The 19307-nt window shown below is 40.2% G+C and overlaps 1 protein-coding gene across 1 annotated transcript in view; it reads right to left on the bottom strand.

Moving 5' to 3' along the window:
* gpc5a (glypican 5a) overlaps positions 1-19307 on the bottom strand; it is a 105367-nt gene that overhangs the window by 33026 nt on the left and 53034 nt on the right. Inside the window, exon 8 of the mRNA XM_034557024.1 lies at positions 6855-7017. Within this exon, the coding sequence (XP_034412915.1) occupies positions 6855-7017 (163 nt within the window). The remainder of the gene's footprint in view (positions 1-6854; positions 7018-19307) is intronic.

The following is a 19307-nucleotide window of genomic DNA, read 5'->3' as shown; positions in this document are numbered from 1 at the left end:
GCTGCCACGGGGAGAACATGCAAACTCCACACAGAAGGACCGCTCCGACCGGGAATCGAACCCGCAGCCCTCTTGCTGTGAGGCGACAGTGCTAGCCACTACACCACCGTGCAGCCGTCTTTAAGTGCATTTTGCAAATAATACTTTTAGTTAATATTTACGTTGCAGGAATTGTACATGTTATGGTGTGTTTTCACAGCGCCGCACTGCTACTTTTATTTACGTAAAGGATCGGAATACTTCTTCAGCCACCATCTGATCCAGACTGCTTGGGTTCGTCCATTCAACTTGCAGTCGTAGAGTGAAAGCTTCGTCTTCAGTCGCTGGTGCTTTGGGCATCTGCTGTTATTTCCAATACCCTGCTCAGCTTCGCTTGTGTATTGACACACATGTCTCTTCAGCTTCAACACTGTGATGTCTGACAGGAGTTTCCATGTTGGACAGTAGTTGGATGGTGCTGTCCTCTTGTGGGTACCTTTCATGATCAGCATAGTCCTGCCTTGTGTTTGACGGTGGGAGTCTGCAGTTAGTAACAGGTTCATTTGTGCTGCTTGGCGTTAATGCAACACTATTAGTTCCTCCACCAAGTAGATGTGAATCGTTTCAGATTGCAATGGTATGGTTCTAGGTCACTGAGCTTTGGAGCTACATAATTATCCTTTTATGCAAACATGTATTAACACAGGTCTACAGTTCTTCTCACAAATCTCAACCGATGGTGTTTTTCAACATTAACTGCTTAAGATAATATTGCACATCAACTATAGCAGCAGTTCAAGCTACCGCAGCTCCTTAATGTCACAACCCATTCAATTGTCAAGCAAATGAAAAAGAATTATAAAAGAATGTATTCACTGGTTTGACTGAATAAACTTGGCTGGAGTGGAGTTTGGTCAGAGGTTGGTGCTTTAGCCTTTGCATGACTGTAATCCGCCAGTAAAGTAGAGGTTGCGAACTGGAAACCAAACGAGTCAGCTTGGGCATCATCTACAATAGTTTGTTTCAATAGTGCAAGTATTAATTGTACTATCATATCTGAGAGTATTGGCCATGTTCCATGCTGTCCGAAGGCAAAGACAAGCATTTGTACGTTATGGGAATATCAAAGAAGATGGCGACAGTGGAAACAGCTGATCAATCCTTTTCTTCCACTAAAACCACCTCAAATGAGAGTTACAAACTTTTTTTGTCACAATTGAGAAAGTTGTATAATAAATGTTGCTGTTTGTATTCAGCTTTTCTAATATCATTCTTCAAAATGACAACAACAAATGTACAATGTAGTCAATTGAAGAAATACTAGCTGTAGCTATTTTGCCCATTTTGCAGCCACCGCTGCTCACGCCACCACGCCTTCCTACCGGTGTTCACATCTGGCTCGGCCAGAACACCAGCGAACTCTGAATAAACCCATTCCTTTACCTACCCTACTGTCTCTGTGTCTGCACTTGGGTCCAGCCTAGGACCAACCCTAACATATTTAGTTGTAACAGTATACCTATTCAGTTAGAGCTGTGTATTTTACTATTTGTACAATGTATGTAATTGTTAAATACTACTACATACGACATTTGACCATGAAACTGCATTATTTGGAAAGGTATGATGGTACAATCTTCCTGAGACATGAAAGTCTTTGACAAATCACTTAAGTATTAGTTCAGTGGGTTAATATAATTGAGTGATAATTAGACAACTTAGGAGACCACCCAGTCCTACTGGTCAAAAGCTTATAAGATACACTACTGTAAGTGATTTCAATCACAGCAGGTGACGTAATTAGATCTCACACTGTAATGAGGATAAAGATATATCTATCAATGATAGACCTTTTACTGTACACCCACCAAAGTGGCCTTGATGTAATTCCCTATCTCTCCGATCTCTCATTTAAAGCTGGAACATAAACAACAGCGAAAAAAGAGACTAAGAAGTGCTTTTACTAAATACATGCAGACCTCCCCGTTGAATATTGTCATGGGAAAAAATCCCTTACCATTAGACAATGGAGGAGTTATACATGCAACAGCTACATTCAGTAATTTACCACCGACCGGCCTGTGAGGTAGAAGCTCAAATAACATAAGATACTTTCCTCCTGAGACACTATTAATTAATAAGAGTCATGGTAAAGCAGCCTCTCCTCTTCCCCTCATTGTGCTTACTTTCAAGAAATCGATTGGTGTCTCCACTGCTGCCTGTGTGTCTGACAGATGTCTTATTGCAGTACAACGCTCGCCCTGCAAGCAGTCACAGTGTCTGCAGCTCAACCATGCCAGGCCACATAAGAGAAAGAGGTATGTTGGGGTTGGAGCAAGAAAGAACATATAGTTGTTCTCCACTGCAGGCGTCGTTGACAAGTCATGGAAATCCAAGATTTAGTATTGAATATTGAGAAGTTGAGGAAAACCTGTATTTTTCTTCTAGAATGTAGCCATGAACTGTATGTGTGTGTGTGTGTGTGTGTGTGTGTGTGTGTGTGTGTGTGTGTGTGTGTGTGTGTGTGTGTGTGTTGCATGTTGGCCATGCTAGCTGCACTGCTGTAGTGATGCCAATGTCAGTTGGCCAGGCAGAAAAATTCGGTCCAGATGTCGTGGTTCCCAAGCGATAAATCCAGATATCTATGGTGAATCCCGGACTTGACCACTAGTGCCAGCAGCAGCTTCACGATTGTGGTTTTAAGGGAAATGTCTTACCAGCTACTTAATTAAATGTAATTTACTTTGGTACCAACATTAAGGATAAATATTAATAACTTTGGGGATCCTTTGACCTTTCCTCTTGCACCACCAGCAGATTCATATTCCAATTTCAGATTTTTATGACCAAATGCTTGCAAAAAGACATTCCCATCAGTCTCAGTTCTAGTTTGTGTTTAGTGATAAAGAGCTAACATGTTAACATGCCAACAAGCTGAATGAGTATGATGATGAACATGGCGAACATTATACCTGCATAGCATCTATATCGTAGCATTTTAACTGTGAGCATGATAGCATGCTGACATATATAGTGTAATCCAGGGCATGGCTGTAGACTTGTTTTTGTATTACTTCCCAACTGTGTAGTGATTAATAAGCCACCATGACTATAATGGCAAACCTTATTTATTATATTCATATCTGAGCTAGGCAAGCTTTTCATGTGAACAAACCAGGTGTATAATTACCTCATCAGGCTCAGTCACAAAGGAGGGCTACAGCTGATAATTGTCTCATCCCAAACACTTGAGACTCTTCGGCTTCACCTTGTTTACCAAAATGGTAAAAGTTCTGGGTATTAAAGTTAAAGTGTATCTTCTATTATTTGGGAGCGTGAAGATGTCTAATTACACTGAGATCTAAATATGTGCAATAAGTATTGAAAAAGGAGTTTAACCTTTTTATAGATGCCCTAATCCAACAAAGCCACGTTCTGGACCAATACAGCTCCACAGACATGGGATACATTATGTGTTTTTTTTAATGAGTTTTCCAATTATGTCTTTTATAATTGGTCATTATGATCGTGGTTATGATGCTTTACATGCACAGTAATAGGCTGTAGTGCACAACACTGTGATATTACAATAGTTTTGACATTGAGGTGCTAGTTTTCATTAGTTTTAAATGTTCATTTTATTTCATTAAGGATGGATGTGTGCATTTGATGAACCATTGGCAGGTCTGTAATAACTGCAAAAACAGAGCCTGATGTACGGAGTTCTCTTCAGTCGGTGTTACCTGGCAAGCTGTGTAAGTGCATCCCCCTGTTTAACGGTGGGAAATTAATCAATCTTTATCTGCTTTTACTGCGTTCTTTTAATAATTATCTGGGTTTACAGAAGAAGAAAAAAAGCAATCAGCCGAATTGTAGTTTTTCTAAGTCAGGGACTCGGTCAGGTAGCTCTGCAATGCAGAAAACACGACTCTGCTGCAGTCACAAAATAATTCTGAAGGATGAACTGCTCACATTGATGCTTTTGTCACGTACATAGCATTCTCACACAACAGTAATTCTGCTTAGTGAGGATAATCCCTTAAATCAGGGTTGTATTGTCAGTATTGAGTTTATCCTATTTTATTACCTTATCATCCTCATCTATCGTCAGCATGTTCTGCTGATAAACATCAAAGACACAAAGGAGGGGGATTATGGATAATTGTGGTGAAGAAAATCAAATTAAATGATACTTGGTGTCTCAGTATCTGTCACTGAGATGGCAATATCATTGTAGTCAATTCACTTCGATAGACTGAAATGTATCACGTCGTCTTGTATATTTTATATAGTTGACGATTTGAAAACTTAAGACTTGTAGACTTCAAAAAAATCTGAACACAAACCGTTGCACTGCGATTTCATGCACCTGTGACTTGTGAATAACAGGTGTGCTATTTAAAGTTATGTGTTGATCATGTGCTTGGTTATGTTATATGCACATTATTTTTTTATTGCACCTTTTCTTTGTGGTTGCATTGGTTTATTGCTTCTGTTGTTGGATGTAATATTGGATTTCTGTCTCTACAGCTTTCTGTTTTAAAGTTTTGCACACAGACTGAAATAAAAACAAACAACTTTCATTAATAGTTTGTCATCACCATTTTGATTGAGCTTACGGTCGCCAATTCATCAACTCTGGTGCTGCAGTAAGACACAGTACCATTTCAGAACTATCAACTATGTTTCAAGAAACAAATATAACCGGTTACATTTGTAAATATGTAAATATATTGACTGTCAAAGCATTTGGTGAGGACTCGGCACGAGTGTGTCGGATCTAAAGAAATGTGATGATCACAGTATCTCCCAGACGCATGTAGCAAACCCTTTTCCTGCACTATAAGCCGTGTGTTTTATTTAAATGTTGTATTATAATTGTGAAGACCTGAAGTCAGCCATCAGTGTTATGCTCACAAGTTGTCATTTGTCATTCTTGATTGGTTGCCATTCTCAAGAGAGTCTTATCTAATATGAGCTTGTTAAAGGGCAGACACTAGACAGCCGAGTAGAGAGATACTGACAAATGCAACAAGTCTTCCAAATTATGACAATATTCTACTATCTGCTCATGACCTCTAGAACGACACATGGAAGCTTTTTAGAAAGTACTCATTACTCCTTACTTCCAGCTTTGAGCGTCCTTCTGGGGCGTGATGAGGTCAAAGGCCAAATATCCATATTGTACATATCCAACATTTACATAATAATCCATGCCACGCAAATTGGTTGACTGAACTAGACGATTATGTCCTTTGTAACAGATATTTGTGCTGCCACAGAGGACCCACTAGTTGGCAAGTGTTTAAGGTGGTCCATGTCTATATTGGTTACAAGCACTGATGATAGGGAATTATTCAGGAGATAAGGGATTGCTTGTTTATCTGTGATCTTCATCCAATGTTTTGGATTAAACTTCCTGGAATATACTATACTTTCTATTTGAATTGTTCCAAAACATGAAGTTGAATGATTTGATTTGGTTTCTAAAGGTAAGGGCCAAATTACTGATGGAGTCCAAGAGCTTTCCTTTGACATGATTTGAGGGCATAATTAGTTTTCCTGTTCATAAAATAGACATATACCACGTCATTAAATATTTGCTATACTTTGAAGCTGCTTTATAGTGAGTAAGACTAATTTTTCATCAAGAGTGAGCAACAAAACATTGTGTTTTTAGTGCTGCTGTAACCTTGGCTTGTAAGTTACACTAATTCTTTTAATTTTACAACAATTAAAAACAAAGACAAAATCCCGACACCAAACAGCCACTACAAACTTTTTTTTAACAATGAATGCCAAAAAAACTGTAGAAACCTGCAGAGATTGCCCAGAGGTCTGGTTCAGGTGGGGAATCCTGGGTATTTGTGTGAGGGTCAGGTAGCTCGGGACAGATGCTCGACAGAGGTCACGACAGACAGTGGGTCATAAATATGGGAGACAGGCTGATCTGGCCTGTGACAAGGAAAGGGCAGCTCTACTGTAATGGGTGATAAATGTCAGTGCCTCCCCACAGCCTCAGATGAGCGATTGTTAAGCAGCTTCTCTCAGCCTGAGCTGCTAAAGCCTCGAGACAGACTGACAAGCAGTAAAGGAAACATTTACACGGATAGAACGGCTTGTTTGGATGCCACCCCTCCCTCCCTCCCTCCCTCCTCCTCCCCCCTTTCCTCGTTGTCGCCATAGGCAAAATGAGAAAGGTGATTAATCAGGTTGTTAGCATGTTTGATGGAGAGTAGAGGCGAGAGGGAATCCATGTTCTGAGAGGAGAGTGTGACAGGTAACAAAATGAGGAGGAGAGCTCCGCCACTGGGATTCATTCGGGGTTACTGATCCTCTGAGGAGCAATATTTTTTTAAAGTAACAGGCCTTGATTGCAATAATGTCCCCATAGCAACTATTATCTTTAATGACTAATGTTATGGCTGTCGTAAAATGGAGGCTGGAGCAAGTCTTATCAAAATATAGTATGCAACTGCACCTTTGAATGTCTTCACTGATTAAAAACTAGCTAAATTCTTTCAATAATTTAATGCATGTGTTCAAAACTAAGAGGCGTAAGTACATACACATGTATTACTTGTCATGTTACATAATGCGCACTTTGTGAAAGTTGATGGTTATATGTTTTAGAAATATACGTTCTATACAAAGATTAAAGATATACATTAAAAACCCAATGCAATCACACATACAAACATACAAATGTAAACCATTGCACCAATCCTATACAATATAAATTAGAATACATTCCCGATTAAATGTAATAGTCTGGCTATTTTCCTTTTCCTCCTCAGTACAAAATATAACAGCATGCGTTACCATTTCTTCGCATTGTTAGTTGATCAATAAAATTACAAAAAGAGAAAACTTACATTTGGAGACTCTGGAGACTTTCCTTTTTACTTCGCCACCACCTGAACCACCACAGCCGTCTTCATCATCACAGTCGCCGCTGTAACGTCCCTCTGTGTCTCCACTTCCTGTTTCAATCTGGTCCAGCGACCCCAGTTTAGGAATGGACTTCCCTTGCAACAGCTAGTTGTGAAAAGAGACACAGAAACAAACACATTTTAGTTAACATATTCACATTTTTTCAACAAAAGTAAACTAGTTTAAAAAAGTAGTAACCTTATATATGTAGTATATAATATTAAATATTCACAAAGTGAACATGGTCCTCTCATGGCAAGGGTAGTGCAGAATATGCATCAGACAAAAAAAAAGAGAAAAAAAGGGGTGAAAATGCAAACGATCTGCTGATTATGCTGCTAATGAGCAATAAGACCTATACGTAATTAAAACACTATAAGTCTACTGAATAACTTAACTGCAAAGGGCATATATAGACAGATGTTTGCCCAGATTTCTGTCTGCATCCCATGCTTTCAATATTAAAATGAAATCTATACTTAATTTCCCTTCTTTGATGGTTCATTAAAAAAAAATAATAATAATAATAAGCAAACACGTATGGATCCACAGTATGCCAATGGTTCACCCTTCTCGGCTAAACTTCCTGCTGTGTGGCTGTGCAGCAGAATCTCAATCAAAGACTTTGCAAACTTGATTCCAGGGGAAAGGCAGACGCTAATTGGCTCATTTAAATTCATGGCGCGTTATTGGAAACAAGAGGGAATGCTTTGTGTTGATCAGAAAGGTATTGTCTATGCTAATTAAGTACTGTTGTGGTTCAGTGCAGCAGAGCAGAAGTGTCGGGGTTGCTGCCATGGCGGAGCTCGGACATATCTGCTCCGGTAATTAGCCTGTCTGAGTCTCAGCTCCTCAATGGTGACAGGTTAGAAGATGGAGAATATTCAGAGTTTGGTCAATCTAAGCGCTCCTTCCATGTGTGTAATTGGCATGATTTTCTTTCCATCTCTGTCTGACCAAACTTTCAATACATTACACGGAATAATGTGTTTCTGTGGCGCCGGAGATCAGCACGGTTTGACTGAATTTGAACTTTGCCCTTCGCAGTCCAGGAGGCTCAGTGTGGTTCAAAGGCTGTGAGCCCTGTTTACAGAAGGAAAGGCATATCGCCATGTGAAACAATATGCTCCCTGAGATTAATTATTTATAGTTTGCAACGAGGTGAACGGTTAAAATGTTTGCATAGCCTGTGCATACATGTATGAATGGGTCTGAGAGGGAAACATGCCACTTTCTTTTCCACATAATTAGATTCTCAATCTTTCACTCGCGTGACCTCCAAGTCTCAAGTTACAGCTTTATTTAGTTTATAACTAGAATATTGTATTTATGAGGGGAAAAGTTGATAATCGGAATTACTTTCTTACTCATTGACTTTACCAGTAGGATATTTTCTGTTCCCAGTTCAGTCCTCTAAATAGTTTTTTCACACATACACACACTTTAGAGGAATAGGAACCAAAACTAAAAGAGAACACAAACGATATTTGTTTTTGTTATTGTCACAAACACACAATACAGAAATAAAACAACAATGAATTGATACCACTAGCGAGCATTGTCTGCGTAGCCAAAGTCTGATAAAGCTTATTTCTCTTTGGGGTAGACCTCCATTGACGCCCCAAAACGATTTAAAAACACATCAGTGAGCGTCGCGCTGAGGGCCACGTTCCTCCATTACGATGAATTACATTTTGAGTCGATCCCACATACATCGTCCTGCTGCGTTATTTACATTAAAACATAAAATACATTATGATTATCATTACCCGCCGCGACAATGTATTGTTGTTGTTAGACATTAGACAATATAATTACTCAAAAAAACAAAACAAAAACCATGTAAGAAAAATGCTATGTTGGTTTGTGTGATCAGTGGCAGTTGATATGATTATCATGAAACAGTAGTAATTAATTAATCAAGCCTCTGTAACGATATTACACAGCAAACTCATGTGTTCAAAAGGCTTGGGAAACATTTGTCGTGTTTAAATAAGTCCGTCAATCAGCGGGCCACTTGATTCTTTTCCTCTTGAGGGAGTAACGGCTCAGTGTTTGATTGTATTGAGCAGCCGTGCTGCTCTTTCTGACACACAATGAACTGTGTTATTGGCCTCTCTTCTGTGAATGACATGGGGCTTTGTCTCATACTCGCTGTGAGACAGGGGCTCTGATTTCGTTCAATGCACCTCCAGATGAGAAAGTGCTCTGAGAAGGCACCGGTGGGCTTCTGGGTGTTACTGCAGCGTGAGGAAGTAAATGACCAAATATACCAGTTCCTCTTTTCACAAACTGATAACAATACTGTGCACTTAGAAGGAATTTGCTGAACACCGAGTTCCCCTACTTGGCCATTTTCTTTTAAAAGTGTTGCACTTATTAAGAGCTAACACCACAAGAGATAATGATGAACAACACAAAATAATGGTTTCAACTAGATGTTGAAATTTAATGGAAATGTAATCCCTATGGCCGTGCATGTAAAAGAGAACACGGCATATTTAGAGATTATCTCATGAGCTCTGTTCAGAGACACAAACCTCCACTTACCGAACACCTAATTCTCAAATGGTTGTAATTATCAATCTGAAGTTATTTGACAGGCTATTATTGTAAACATATCTGATTTACCCTACTTTATTAGTGGATACTGTATGCATACGTTCCCCTTTTTCTGTTCTGGTCTTTACAGTTATAGCTAATTTAATTACTTCTCAATGGCTTCTCAGCCTCTTTAAATCTAAATGATCCCGGGGGTGATCCACCTCACAATTGTGGAAAGTGTTACATGTTAATTAAACGCACCAGCAAATAACCATGGCAACCCCTATGCTGTCAGGAAACACAATCAGGAGAAAATCTGCCGTTAATAACAATGAGGATAAACAAGCGATGAGCATGCAGGAGTTTTATTCTGGACACTCTGTCTGTCTGTCTGTCTCTGTCTCTGTCTCTGTGTCTGTCTGTCTGTCTTCTGTCTGTCTGTCTCTGTCTGTCTGTCTCTGTCTCTGTCTCTGTGTCTGTCTGTCTCTGTCTCTGTCTCTGTGTCTGTGTGTTTGTGTGTCTGTCTGTCTTCTGTCTGTCTGTCTGTCTCTCTGTCTGTCTGTCTGACTGTGTGTCTCTGTCTCTGTGTCTGTCTGTCTGTCTGTCTGTCTGACTGTGTCTCTGTCTTCTGTCTGTCTGTCTGTCTGTCTGACTGTGTGTCTCTGTCTCTGTCTCTGTGTCTGTGGCTTTGTGTGTCTGTCTGTCTTCTGTCTGTCTGTCTGTCTGTCTGTATGTCTGACTGTGTGTCTCTGTCTCTGTGTCTGTCTGTCTGTCTGTCTGTCTGTCTGTCTGTCTGTCTGACTGTGTCTCTGTCTTCTGTCTGTCTGTCTGTCTGTCTGACTGTGTGTCTCTGTCTCTGTCTCTGTGTCTGTGTCTTTGTGTGTCTGTCTGTCTTCTGTCTGTCTGTCTGTCTGTATGTCTGACTGTGTGTCTCTGTCTCTGTGTCTGTCTGTCTGTCTGTCTGTCTGTCTCTCTGTCTGTCTGACTGTGTGTCTCTGTCTCTGTGTCTGTCTGTCTGTCTGTCTGTCTGTCTGTCTGTCTTTCTGTCTGTCTGTCTGACTGTGTGTCTCTGTGTCTGTCTGTCTGTCTGTCTGTCTGTCTGTCTGTCTTTCTGTCTGTCTGTCTGTCTGTCTGTCTGTCTGTCTGTCTGTCTGTCTGTCTTTCTGTCTGTCTGTCTGACTGTGTGTCTCTGTCTCTGTGTCTGTCTGTCTGTCTGTCTGTCTGTCTGTCTGTCTCTGTCGTGTAACTCACTGCACACAAAACAGTGTATTCCAATATAATGTATTTCCACAAATTACTTACTAAATAACACCAATAATGCAGTTCCCAGATGAATGTGGTTTAACTTTCTCCACTGCAAACTAACATGATTTATTAAGCCTATGAAAAATAGTTGACATTTTTCTTTTGTAAATGCCTCTTTTGATTGCTAAATATTCTTGAGGCAATTTTGGGGAATTTCACCAATAAGATTGACATCAATTTGGTTGAACCCAAAATATGTCAACAACTATTTGATGGATTGTCATTAAATGTAGTGCAATTATCCACTGTGCCTTGTGGATGAATCCTATTGACTGTGGAAAACCCACTTTCCTCTATCGTCATCATGTCAAAATGGCCCTTTTTTCTAATACTTTAGTTTATGACCAAATAAAACACGTTCCCATCTGCCTCAGCTGTATTTTGGGTTTGGTGCTAATTATCAAATGCTACACGATAAACTTTGATTATCATCATGGTGAACATTGTACCTGCTAAACATCAATATGTAAACATGGTCTTTGTGAGTACATTAGCATCTCCCAGGCGGAGCCTCACAGAGCTGCTATAGCGATTATAAAATCTCCCATTGCTTTTTTTTTTTACTCATATATCTTGTTATATTTACATGCATTTGTGTCTTCCCTGTCTTTGGTTACCTCAGATACCCACCCTGGAAACAAGCCCTGGCCACCTGAGATAGTTAATACATTTCATATTCACTATTCATACTCTACTCATCACAAACCTCTTCATAATACGAGCTGCTTTTTCATGAAATCGCAACAAAGACTGTGAGGCGTCTCAAAAGATTGCGGCTGGTAACTGAGAAGTGGCTTAACTCTCATCGCTGCACCATAGACAGTATATATTCTGACCGGCTGCGTCACAGTCTATGCTTTAGCATGTTGACTGCTCAGCACTGGAACCCGCAGCACAACAATATTAAGCCAGCATCAAGACATTTACTGGCACAGACCTACTGCAAATCCATGATATCTTCATTACCCGCTGCATAAGGAAAGCCAAAAGCATCATCAAGGACACCAGTCATCCAGCCCACACACTATTTTCACTCCTGCCATCTGGAAAATGCTACTGGAGCATTAAATCCCGCGCCACTCATTTCAGAGACAGTTTCTTCACACAGGTAGTCAGAATAATGAATAGTACCTCCACAAACACACAGACACACACATATGCACACACATGGACACTAAAGCTGTGCATAAGAAGTGTATAGAGCTGTTTATTGTGCGTTTTCCTTGGTATTACATGGTTGTACTATCCATTGTTTTTTTTATTCTTTTTCCAAAATTGAGAATGCCACAGTGCAATGCAACAATTTTATTTATTGCACAGATTAATTTAATATTGGCGTCTGGAATAAACAAACTCAAGTGGGTAAATGTAGTCTATGATTGTACTTGTTCAACCTCTATATAGAAGCATTAAAAATAATAAACCACGCCCCTGCTCTAGCATTTCTAAAACAATATCATGCACTGGAGAAAACAGGTCTTCTTTACTGCAGTCAAATGCTTAATATGTTAACTCAGCTGTCAACTCCAATTTGTGACCTTAAGCCATTAAGGTATGTACACTAGCTGCATCTACAGTAATGGAACAAGGTGATGACCATGTTACTCTATATCTTGTAAAAGTATGGGCATTATAATCATTTATCCTGCCGACACAGCTATTTTCCACCGCAGATGAAGGTAGCTCCAAAATAAACTGCAAAGAATTAAAAGTTTCAAAGATTGACTGTCGGTCAATAATATACTACATTTGTAGTAAATCAAAATGTACAGAGTATGTATCGGGTACATATCCTAAAACGAATCACACCTTCAGAGATGGGTGAATACAATTGTGTGTGGCTCTTTCAGCTCATCAGTATTCTCTTTGAACACACTCTGCTATCTGTAAATAGAGGGTTGAGGAGAGATCTTACAATGATCATATTTGCCAGGCACAGGAGAAGAGTGTCAGGCCGTGAGTCGGCTCCCATGACACACACTGTCATTTTTCATCTCCCTCACTGCAGCAGCAGCAACACTGACAGGCTGTTGATCCAGACCAAGTGCAGCATCAGCAAAGTGGATCAGTGAGTGAGAGGCCGGACAGGAAATTAGAATATACAGTAATGATGAGAGTCAGTACCTCCGAGTCTGAGACAATGGTTGTCTGCCGGATTGCACCCTCCAGGTTGGAGGAGAGTCACTGCCACGAGCAAGCGAGTTTCAAGAATCTCTGGGTCCTCTTCAGGCTGATTGGTGCAACGTCAGTAGTGATATGGCCGTTGTGCCATTTTGGTGAAGCTTAGTCGGGAGGCGAAGCTCTCGATTTACCAGTCCATCTTTGTTCAGCCCACTCACCTATGGTCATGAGCGCTGGGTAGTGGCCAAAAAGAATGAAATGCAAGCGGCCAAAATGAGCTTCCTTAATCGGGTGGCTGGGCTCAGCCTTAGAGATGGGGGGAGGGGCCCAGACATCCGAAAGGAAAGGAGACGAAAAATGTTTTGGGGGAGAGGGATGTCTGAAATACCCAACGGTCCGGACCGGGATATATATAAATAATAATAATAATGATACATTTTATTTGGAGGGGCCTTTCAAGTCACCCAAGGTCACCTTACAATAAAATAATACAGGATAAAAGATAGGAACAACATTAAAACAGAACATCAACATAAAAACAAGTGAAGTGCACAGGGTCCAGTTATAAAGAGTATGCCAGTTTGAACAGGTGAGTTTTGAGTTGAGACTTGAATGATGTGATGGAGTCTGATTGTCTTATGTGTGGGGGGAGGGAGTTCCAGAGCCTGGGTGCTGAGCAGCTGAAGGCTCGGGCACCCATGGTACTGAGGCGTGACGTGGGGATGGTTAGCAGTCTAGAAGAGGATGAACGGAGGGTGTGGGAGGGAGTGTATTCCTGAAGGAGGTCGTAGAGGTAAGTATGGGCTAGATTGTGGAGAGCTTTATAGGTGAGGAGAAGGTTGTTGTAGTCGATGCGATATTGTACAGGGAGCCAGTGAAGTTGGATGAGTACAGGAGTGATGTGGTCCGATGATTTGGTACAGGTGATGATCCGGGCGGCCGAGTTCTGAATGATTTGCAGTCTGTTGATGAGTTTGGTGGGGAGTCCGGTGAGGAGGGCATTGCAGTAGTCGATGCGGGATGTGACAAATGAGTGGACCAGGATTTCCGTGCTGGACTGGGTCAGTGATGGGCGGAGTCTGGAGATGTTGCGGAGGTGGAAGAATGCAGTCCGGGTGATGTTTTGAATATGGGGTGCAAATGAAAGGGTGCTGTCCAGAATGACGCCGAGGCTCTTGACTTGGGGGGAGAAGGGTACAGGGAATCCGTCGACGATGATGGGTGGAGCTGGGGTGTGTTGGGATTTGGTAATGATGGATTTGGAGCCGATGAGCAGGGCCTCAGTTTTATTGCCATTTAGCTTTAGGAAGTGGTACAAAGAAGTGGACCCAAGACTGACCCCAATATGCAAATTGTCAGTTTACATCAACATATCAGACAGTTGGTCTGATATGTTGAAGTAATTGCATCACTACAAGGCTAACATAACTACATATGAATGCAATTCTTAGGAGAAAAGGTTCTTCAAAATTAATATTGTAATATTTTTGCAATACTTTTAAACTTGAATTCTGCAATGTATGACTTTGGCTGCTGTTGCTCAAACTGGACTTTAATCTTGGATAAGCACATGCAATTATTGAAGATACAGTTATTATCTCCAGATATGCAGTGGAGCTGGGTTTGGACTTGTTTTTCTCTTCTGTGCTAAGGTATAATGAATCACACAAGCGTGGGTTGAAAAACAAATTATTATGCTGCAGGTGTTGAGATTTGCCTCCAATTAAGACTTGCTTGCACAGCTCTGACATATACGACTTTACAGACTCTTTGCTGGATACCAACATGATTTAATTGAACAATATAAGTCATGCCTGTGGTGGGTTAAATATAAAATATTCTTTAAGAGAACAGGATGGTGTCTATAATCAAGACCGTCTTTACGCATTAATCAGACTTCTCTAACCGTCAAATGTTCTTATGCGGTGTGCTCATTCGGAGCACTGAAAATAAAATGTAAATGCATTCTCAGTGTTAATCTTTGGACTAAGAGGAGAGCGGGCATGAATAATTCACAAACAAAACTGCTGGTCAACCACCACATCAATGACTGGTAAATAATTCAGCCCGCAGACAGGGTGAGGAGCTGCTTGCTTCTGATTTTGATTGAGAGACACAGGGACGGGGCCTACTTATAGATTCTTAATGGGTTTTACCACATCAAGAGGAGCGGACAGGCAAGAAGGAGAGGAGCCGACAAATAATTCATAGGAAAGAGCTGCTGATGAGCAAGATGATGAAATCTAGAGTTTGTACACTTAGATTGAGATGATGAATTTGTCAATAGCTGCACTGCTGTTTTGTGTTTTCTCGCAGCCTCGGCTGTGGAATAGTAATGATAGATTTCCATTTGATTCTTGGGAAACTTCGAGTGGTTTCAGTTCGTCAAGGTCAGGGGCGTATGAATGGAAAGAGTAAAGAACATTTCTCATATGAAAAACATGAATATCAACGTTTGCATGGACACATCGCTCTTATTATTATCTTCTTATATAACATGCCCAACAGCGGCGCCTTTAAAAGGTAACAGAATTTCACCTGTTTCCTTTATCCATATAATATATCTGTGTACACTTTTTGCAACCTGCCCTTCATGCACGCGTGCACATGTACTTTAAGTTGCATCTTATCAACGAGGTGCACCAGTAACATAGTGATGTATAGAAGTAATATACTGTGTGGTGTATACCCGACATTCACACAGGCACTCATGTGGGCAATTGAATGAGTGTGTGCACTATTATAGGTAATTGATGTGTTTGCCGGTCATAAACTAGGCTGCCATTAACCCCCCACACACATATATAATTCCTCCCCCTGCATATTCATCAACCACAACAAAAAAAATCCAATAAATTGAAAAGTCAAATCGTCACCATTTAACACCAGCTGCATTTTACATCTAAACGTGCTGAACACATCTTCCGAAAGCCCCCGTTTCCATCATAAACAGCCACATTGTCACATTGAATTACATGATGACCACTTCTTGTCATGTATTCTGTTCAACTTGTTGTGTGCCTCAAAACATGTGTGCCAAACACCTTGAACATGGCAGGGGAATACAATCTGAGGCTTGAAAAGGGATGTTAAATGACAATTCTGCTCAGACACACACGCACACACACACAGCACTTCACAGGCTAATGAGATGCCAATCAGAAATATTTGTAAATCAATGAGATGATAATGCAAATAGACACAAGGACTGTGAACACACAAGCTGTTGAATGAATGGAAGCAGATGTAGAAAAGTCTGCACTTGTTAGACCCAACATCGCTTATAAGATTTCACCTTCCTCTATGTCAACATATGGTATGAAAATAGATGTAATTGTTATACTTTTTGTGACTCTAAAGCACAGCACATTATACTTCAGAGTCTACAGGGACCGTTTTGATTAATTAGCTCTCTTAAAAGCATTCACTGCTTCAGAAAGCTTGTGCTCAACCCCATGAGTCATTAAGACAGCAGGGTTTCTTTGTACCAGGCTGATGAGGTGTTTTATAAAAAAAAAAAAAAATGTTGATAAGAATCTGTAATAACAAGCCCTTTATATAAAAATAAATGGTTGCCTGTCATAAAACACAGCTACGGAGGATTTCTAGAACGGTAAAACAAAACAGATCCTGGTTTCCCAGGACAACCCTGCATAGTTTTATTGACGCCCTCTGTGCCAATAGACTGGCTGATTCAAATGAATGAGAAGGCTGGGTGTTTTCATGCAGGGCTCAAGTCTCCACAGATAGCACACTTCAACCTGTTACTCTCCATATGGTCTGAACCTTTTACCAAATATCTACAATAACTGATCAAGGCCCTCCATTTTTCTATGAGCCTTCCCAACTTGTGATTTGCATTTAGTGCTTCTGTAAGTGAACTTGACTGAATGAACATCCGTGTGGATTGGATCAGGGGAGACCTCAGTATCGCTTCCATGCCGCTAACGTCTTGCATTTGGTTTTTTCAGCATTTCAACATCACACACACATTCTGCTTTTACTTGACAACGTCATGATTTTGCAAATGTTGTTGTTCTCACATGAGAGATGTAAACAGAAAACAGCTTTTAAAAAATCCTATTTGTAAAGCTTCTGTAAACTTTATTATCCACAAGAGTGATTGGCAGAAAACAACAAAGCCGTGATTTGAGTTTGAGCCAGTGATCGAGGGTAATTTGGCTCGCGTGTAGTCGAGATGTTGCTACAATTAATTGTAGGTTGTTTGCATCTTGACTTCCCATAAAACCGCGAAATAGCTTACAGCTTTGAACAGCTCATTGAACACACGATCTGGATGGTCATCATCTTGACTAAAACAGACAAGGTTCCCTATTTACCCAGCTGAACAGGCAGCGTGTCTTTATTTATATCTTGTCTGCATGTGCTGGAGGCAGTGCTGGCACAGAACATGAGGATTTGGCAAATAGCACTTGTGCAAAAAGGGCAAGTGTTGAATTCAACACAAGTAGAATTTGAACACAAAAATCAAACTTTTGAGGGCTTTCTAAACACTACTGACACACAAAATACAGATTTAACAACGACTGGATGGAATTTACAGAGTAATAAACACTAATCTCAGTGTTTAAGTGATTTTTTGAAGATTCTTGTTTTATCCTCACATGAACTTATTGAGAGACACCCTTGTTGCATTTGTGTTTAATTAACAGAAATGCCGCCAATGCCTCAGATTTCATTTGGTTACTTTATATTTATATTCTGAGGGACTAATTAGCCATTTCTTTTGTTTGTTATTACTAAAGTGGGGGATTGTTGGAGCTGTGGTTGATATACTTGTAATGTCTTTTCTCAAGAGTGTCAAACATTGGCTTTGTTTTTGTCAACACGTTCGGACTCCCGACTCGTGGCCCTACGCTTCAACCGATGACACGACGTATCCCTCTAGCGTCAGTTTTTGCACGTGTCACCTTTGCATGTCATTTTCCGCTCGTTAGATCCATACAATGTATATTCAAAAACTTTAGGTTTAAGCAACAAAACTACTAAGGTTGGAAAGGAGTGTGGTTTGGGTTGAAATAAGGACATTTGTCACATAGTCTGAAGCGTAGGACCAAGCTGCCGTATTTGAAAGCTTGTGAGTGACAATGGGCTGTTTGTGTTGTTGAGCTCAATGAATCATAATTTGTCAGTGATTTTATACAGCTGATTTGACCATTTATGATGCTAACGATCTTACCATATTCTTGCTGAAATGTAGCTGGATAATTGTTAGGATGCTAATGAGAGTATTTAGAAGATAGCTCAATTTGTTACGGTGTGAATCTGTCTCACTAACTAATGTTTTAGTTTCATAGCCCCCAGGTCTAAAGAAAACTAGGAGTCTTTGCTAAGCACTAAGTGCAGCTGAGGCTGATGGGAATGTGGTTAGTTTTTGCGGGTATTTGGTCACATTGGACCAATAAACATGTTGACGAATGATGGCGCTACATGAGAAGTCAGGGGACCAAAGTTAGTCCAATTTATCCTGAGAGGGATGTGAGTGTGTGGACCGCATCCCATTACAATCCATCCAATACTAATCTTATTGTGGCACCAGAAGAAAAGTCAGAGCATCAACCAAAGTCATCAGGATAAATCATTTGGGAACCATGACTGCATTTACAAAATGTGTTTGGTTTTCACATGATAAGTGAGAACCTGCTGGTGGTGTTGGATGGAAAGTCAGGGTTCAAAGTCAAAAGTCTGTGTAAAACATCGTTAAATCCAGTCGGGATCAAAGTGGTCGACCAACCGACCAACTCATGCTGCAAGAGTGTCAACGAATATGTAAAAGAAAATGTATTTTTATAATAAACCTCAGTTTGTTTTCAGACCAACTTAATGACAGAAAACACATCATTTAAACGGAAAGAACAACACGTTGTAAATCAACTCTGTTAAGGTTGCATTATCATTTCAATTCATATTGCCTCTGCTGAGCAAATCCTTTATGTGTATTTACATTGGCAGATTCTTTTAGGACAATTGGTAGACAGTGAGTCAGTGTAAGGTGTTTCAATTGCATTCATATTATTTTTTTTTCTATAGACACCTCTATTCTACCTCTATTTTATTTCCAAGTAAACTTGGAAGAATTGTTCCTGGAAGAACCCGTCACACTTTTGGACAGAAATCATGCATCGACTGTGTCACTGTCTTTGAATTGTGAAAGAGACTCCTTCGAAAATTCAATTTATTTCAAAGACAACTGTGAAGGTGCTGACAACAGAACATTATTCCAAAACTGAAGCAAAAAACACCACTTCGATATACTGTTAGTACTCCTAAACACAGAATATTGAATGAGCTGTGGATATGAAAATCAAATGTCGCACTGTGAGCGTTGTTCTATTCTTGTATTTTTTGCTACAAGCGAGACCTACCTCAATGTTCTTCCCACACCAGAGATTTCCCTCTTATAG

Source organism: Cyclopterus lumpus, chromosome 3 (genome assembly GCF_009769545.1).
Source record: "Cyclopterus lumpus isolate fCycLum1 chromosome 3, fCycLum1.pri, whole genome shotgun sequence".
NCBI classification, from domain to species: Eukaryota; Metazoa; Chordata; class Actinopteri; order Perciformes; family Cyclopteridae; genus Cyclopterus; species Cyclopterus lumpus.
This window is presented reverse-complemented; position numbering and strand designations above follow the sequence as displayed.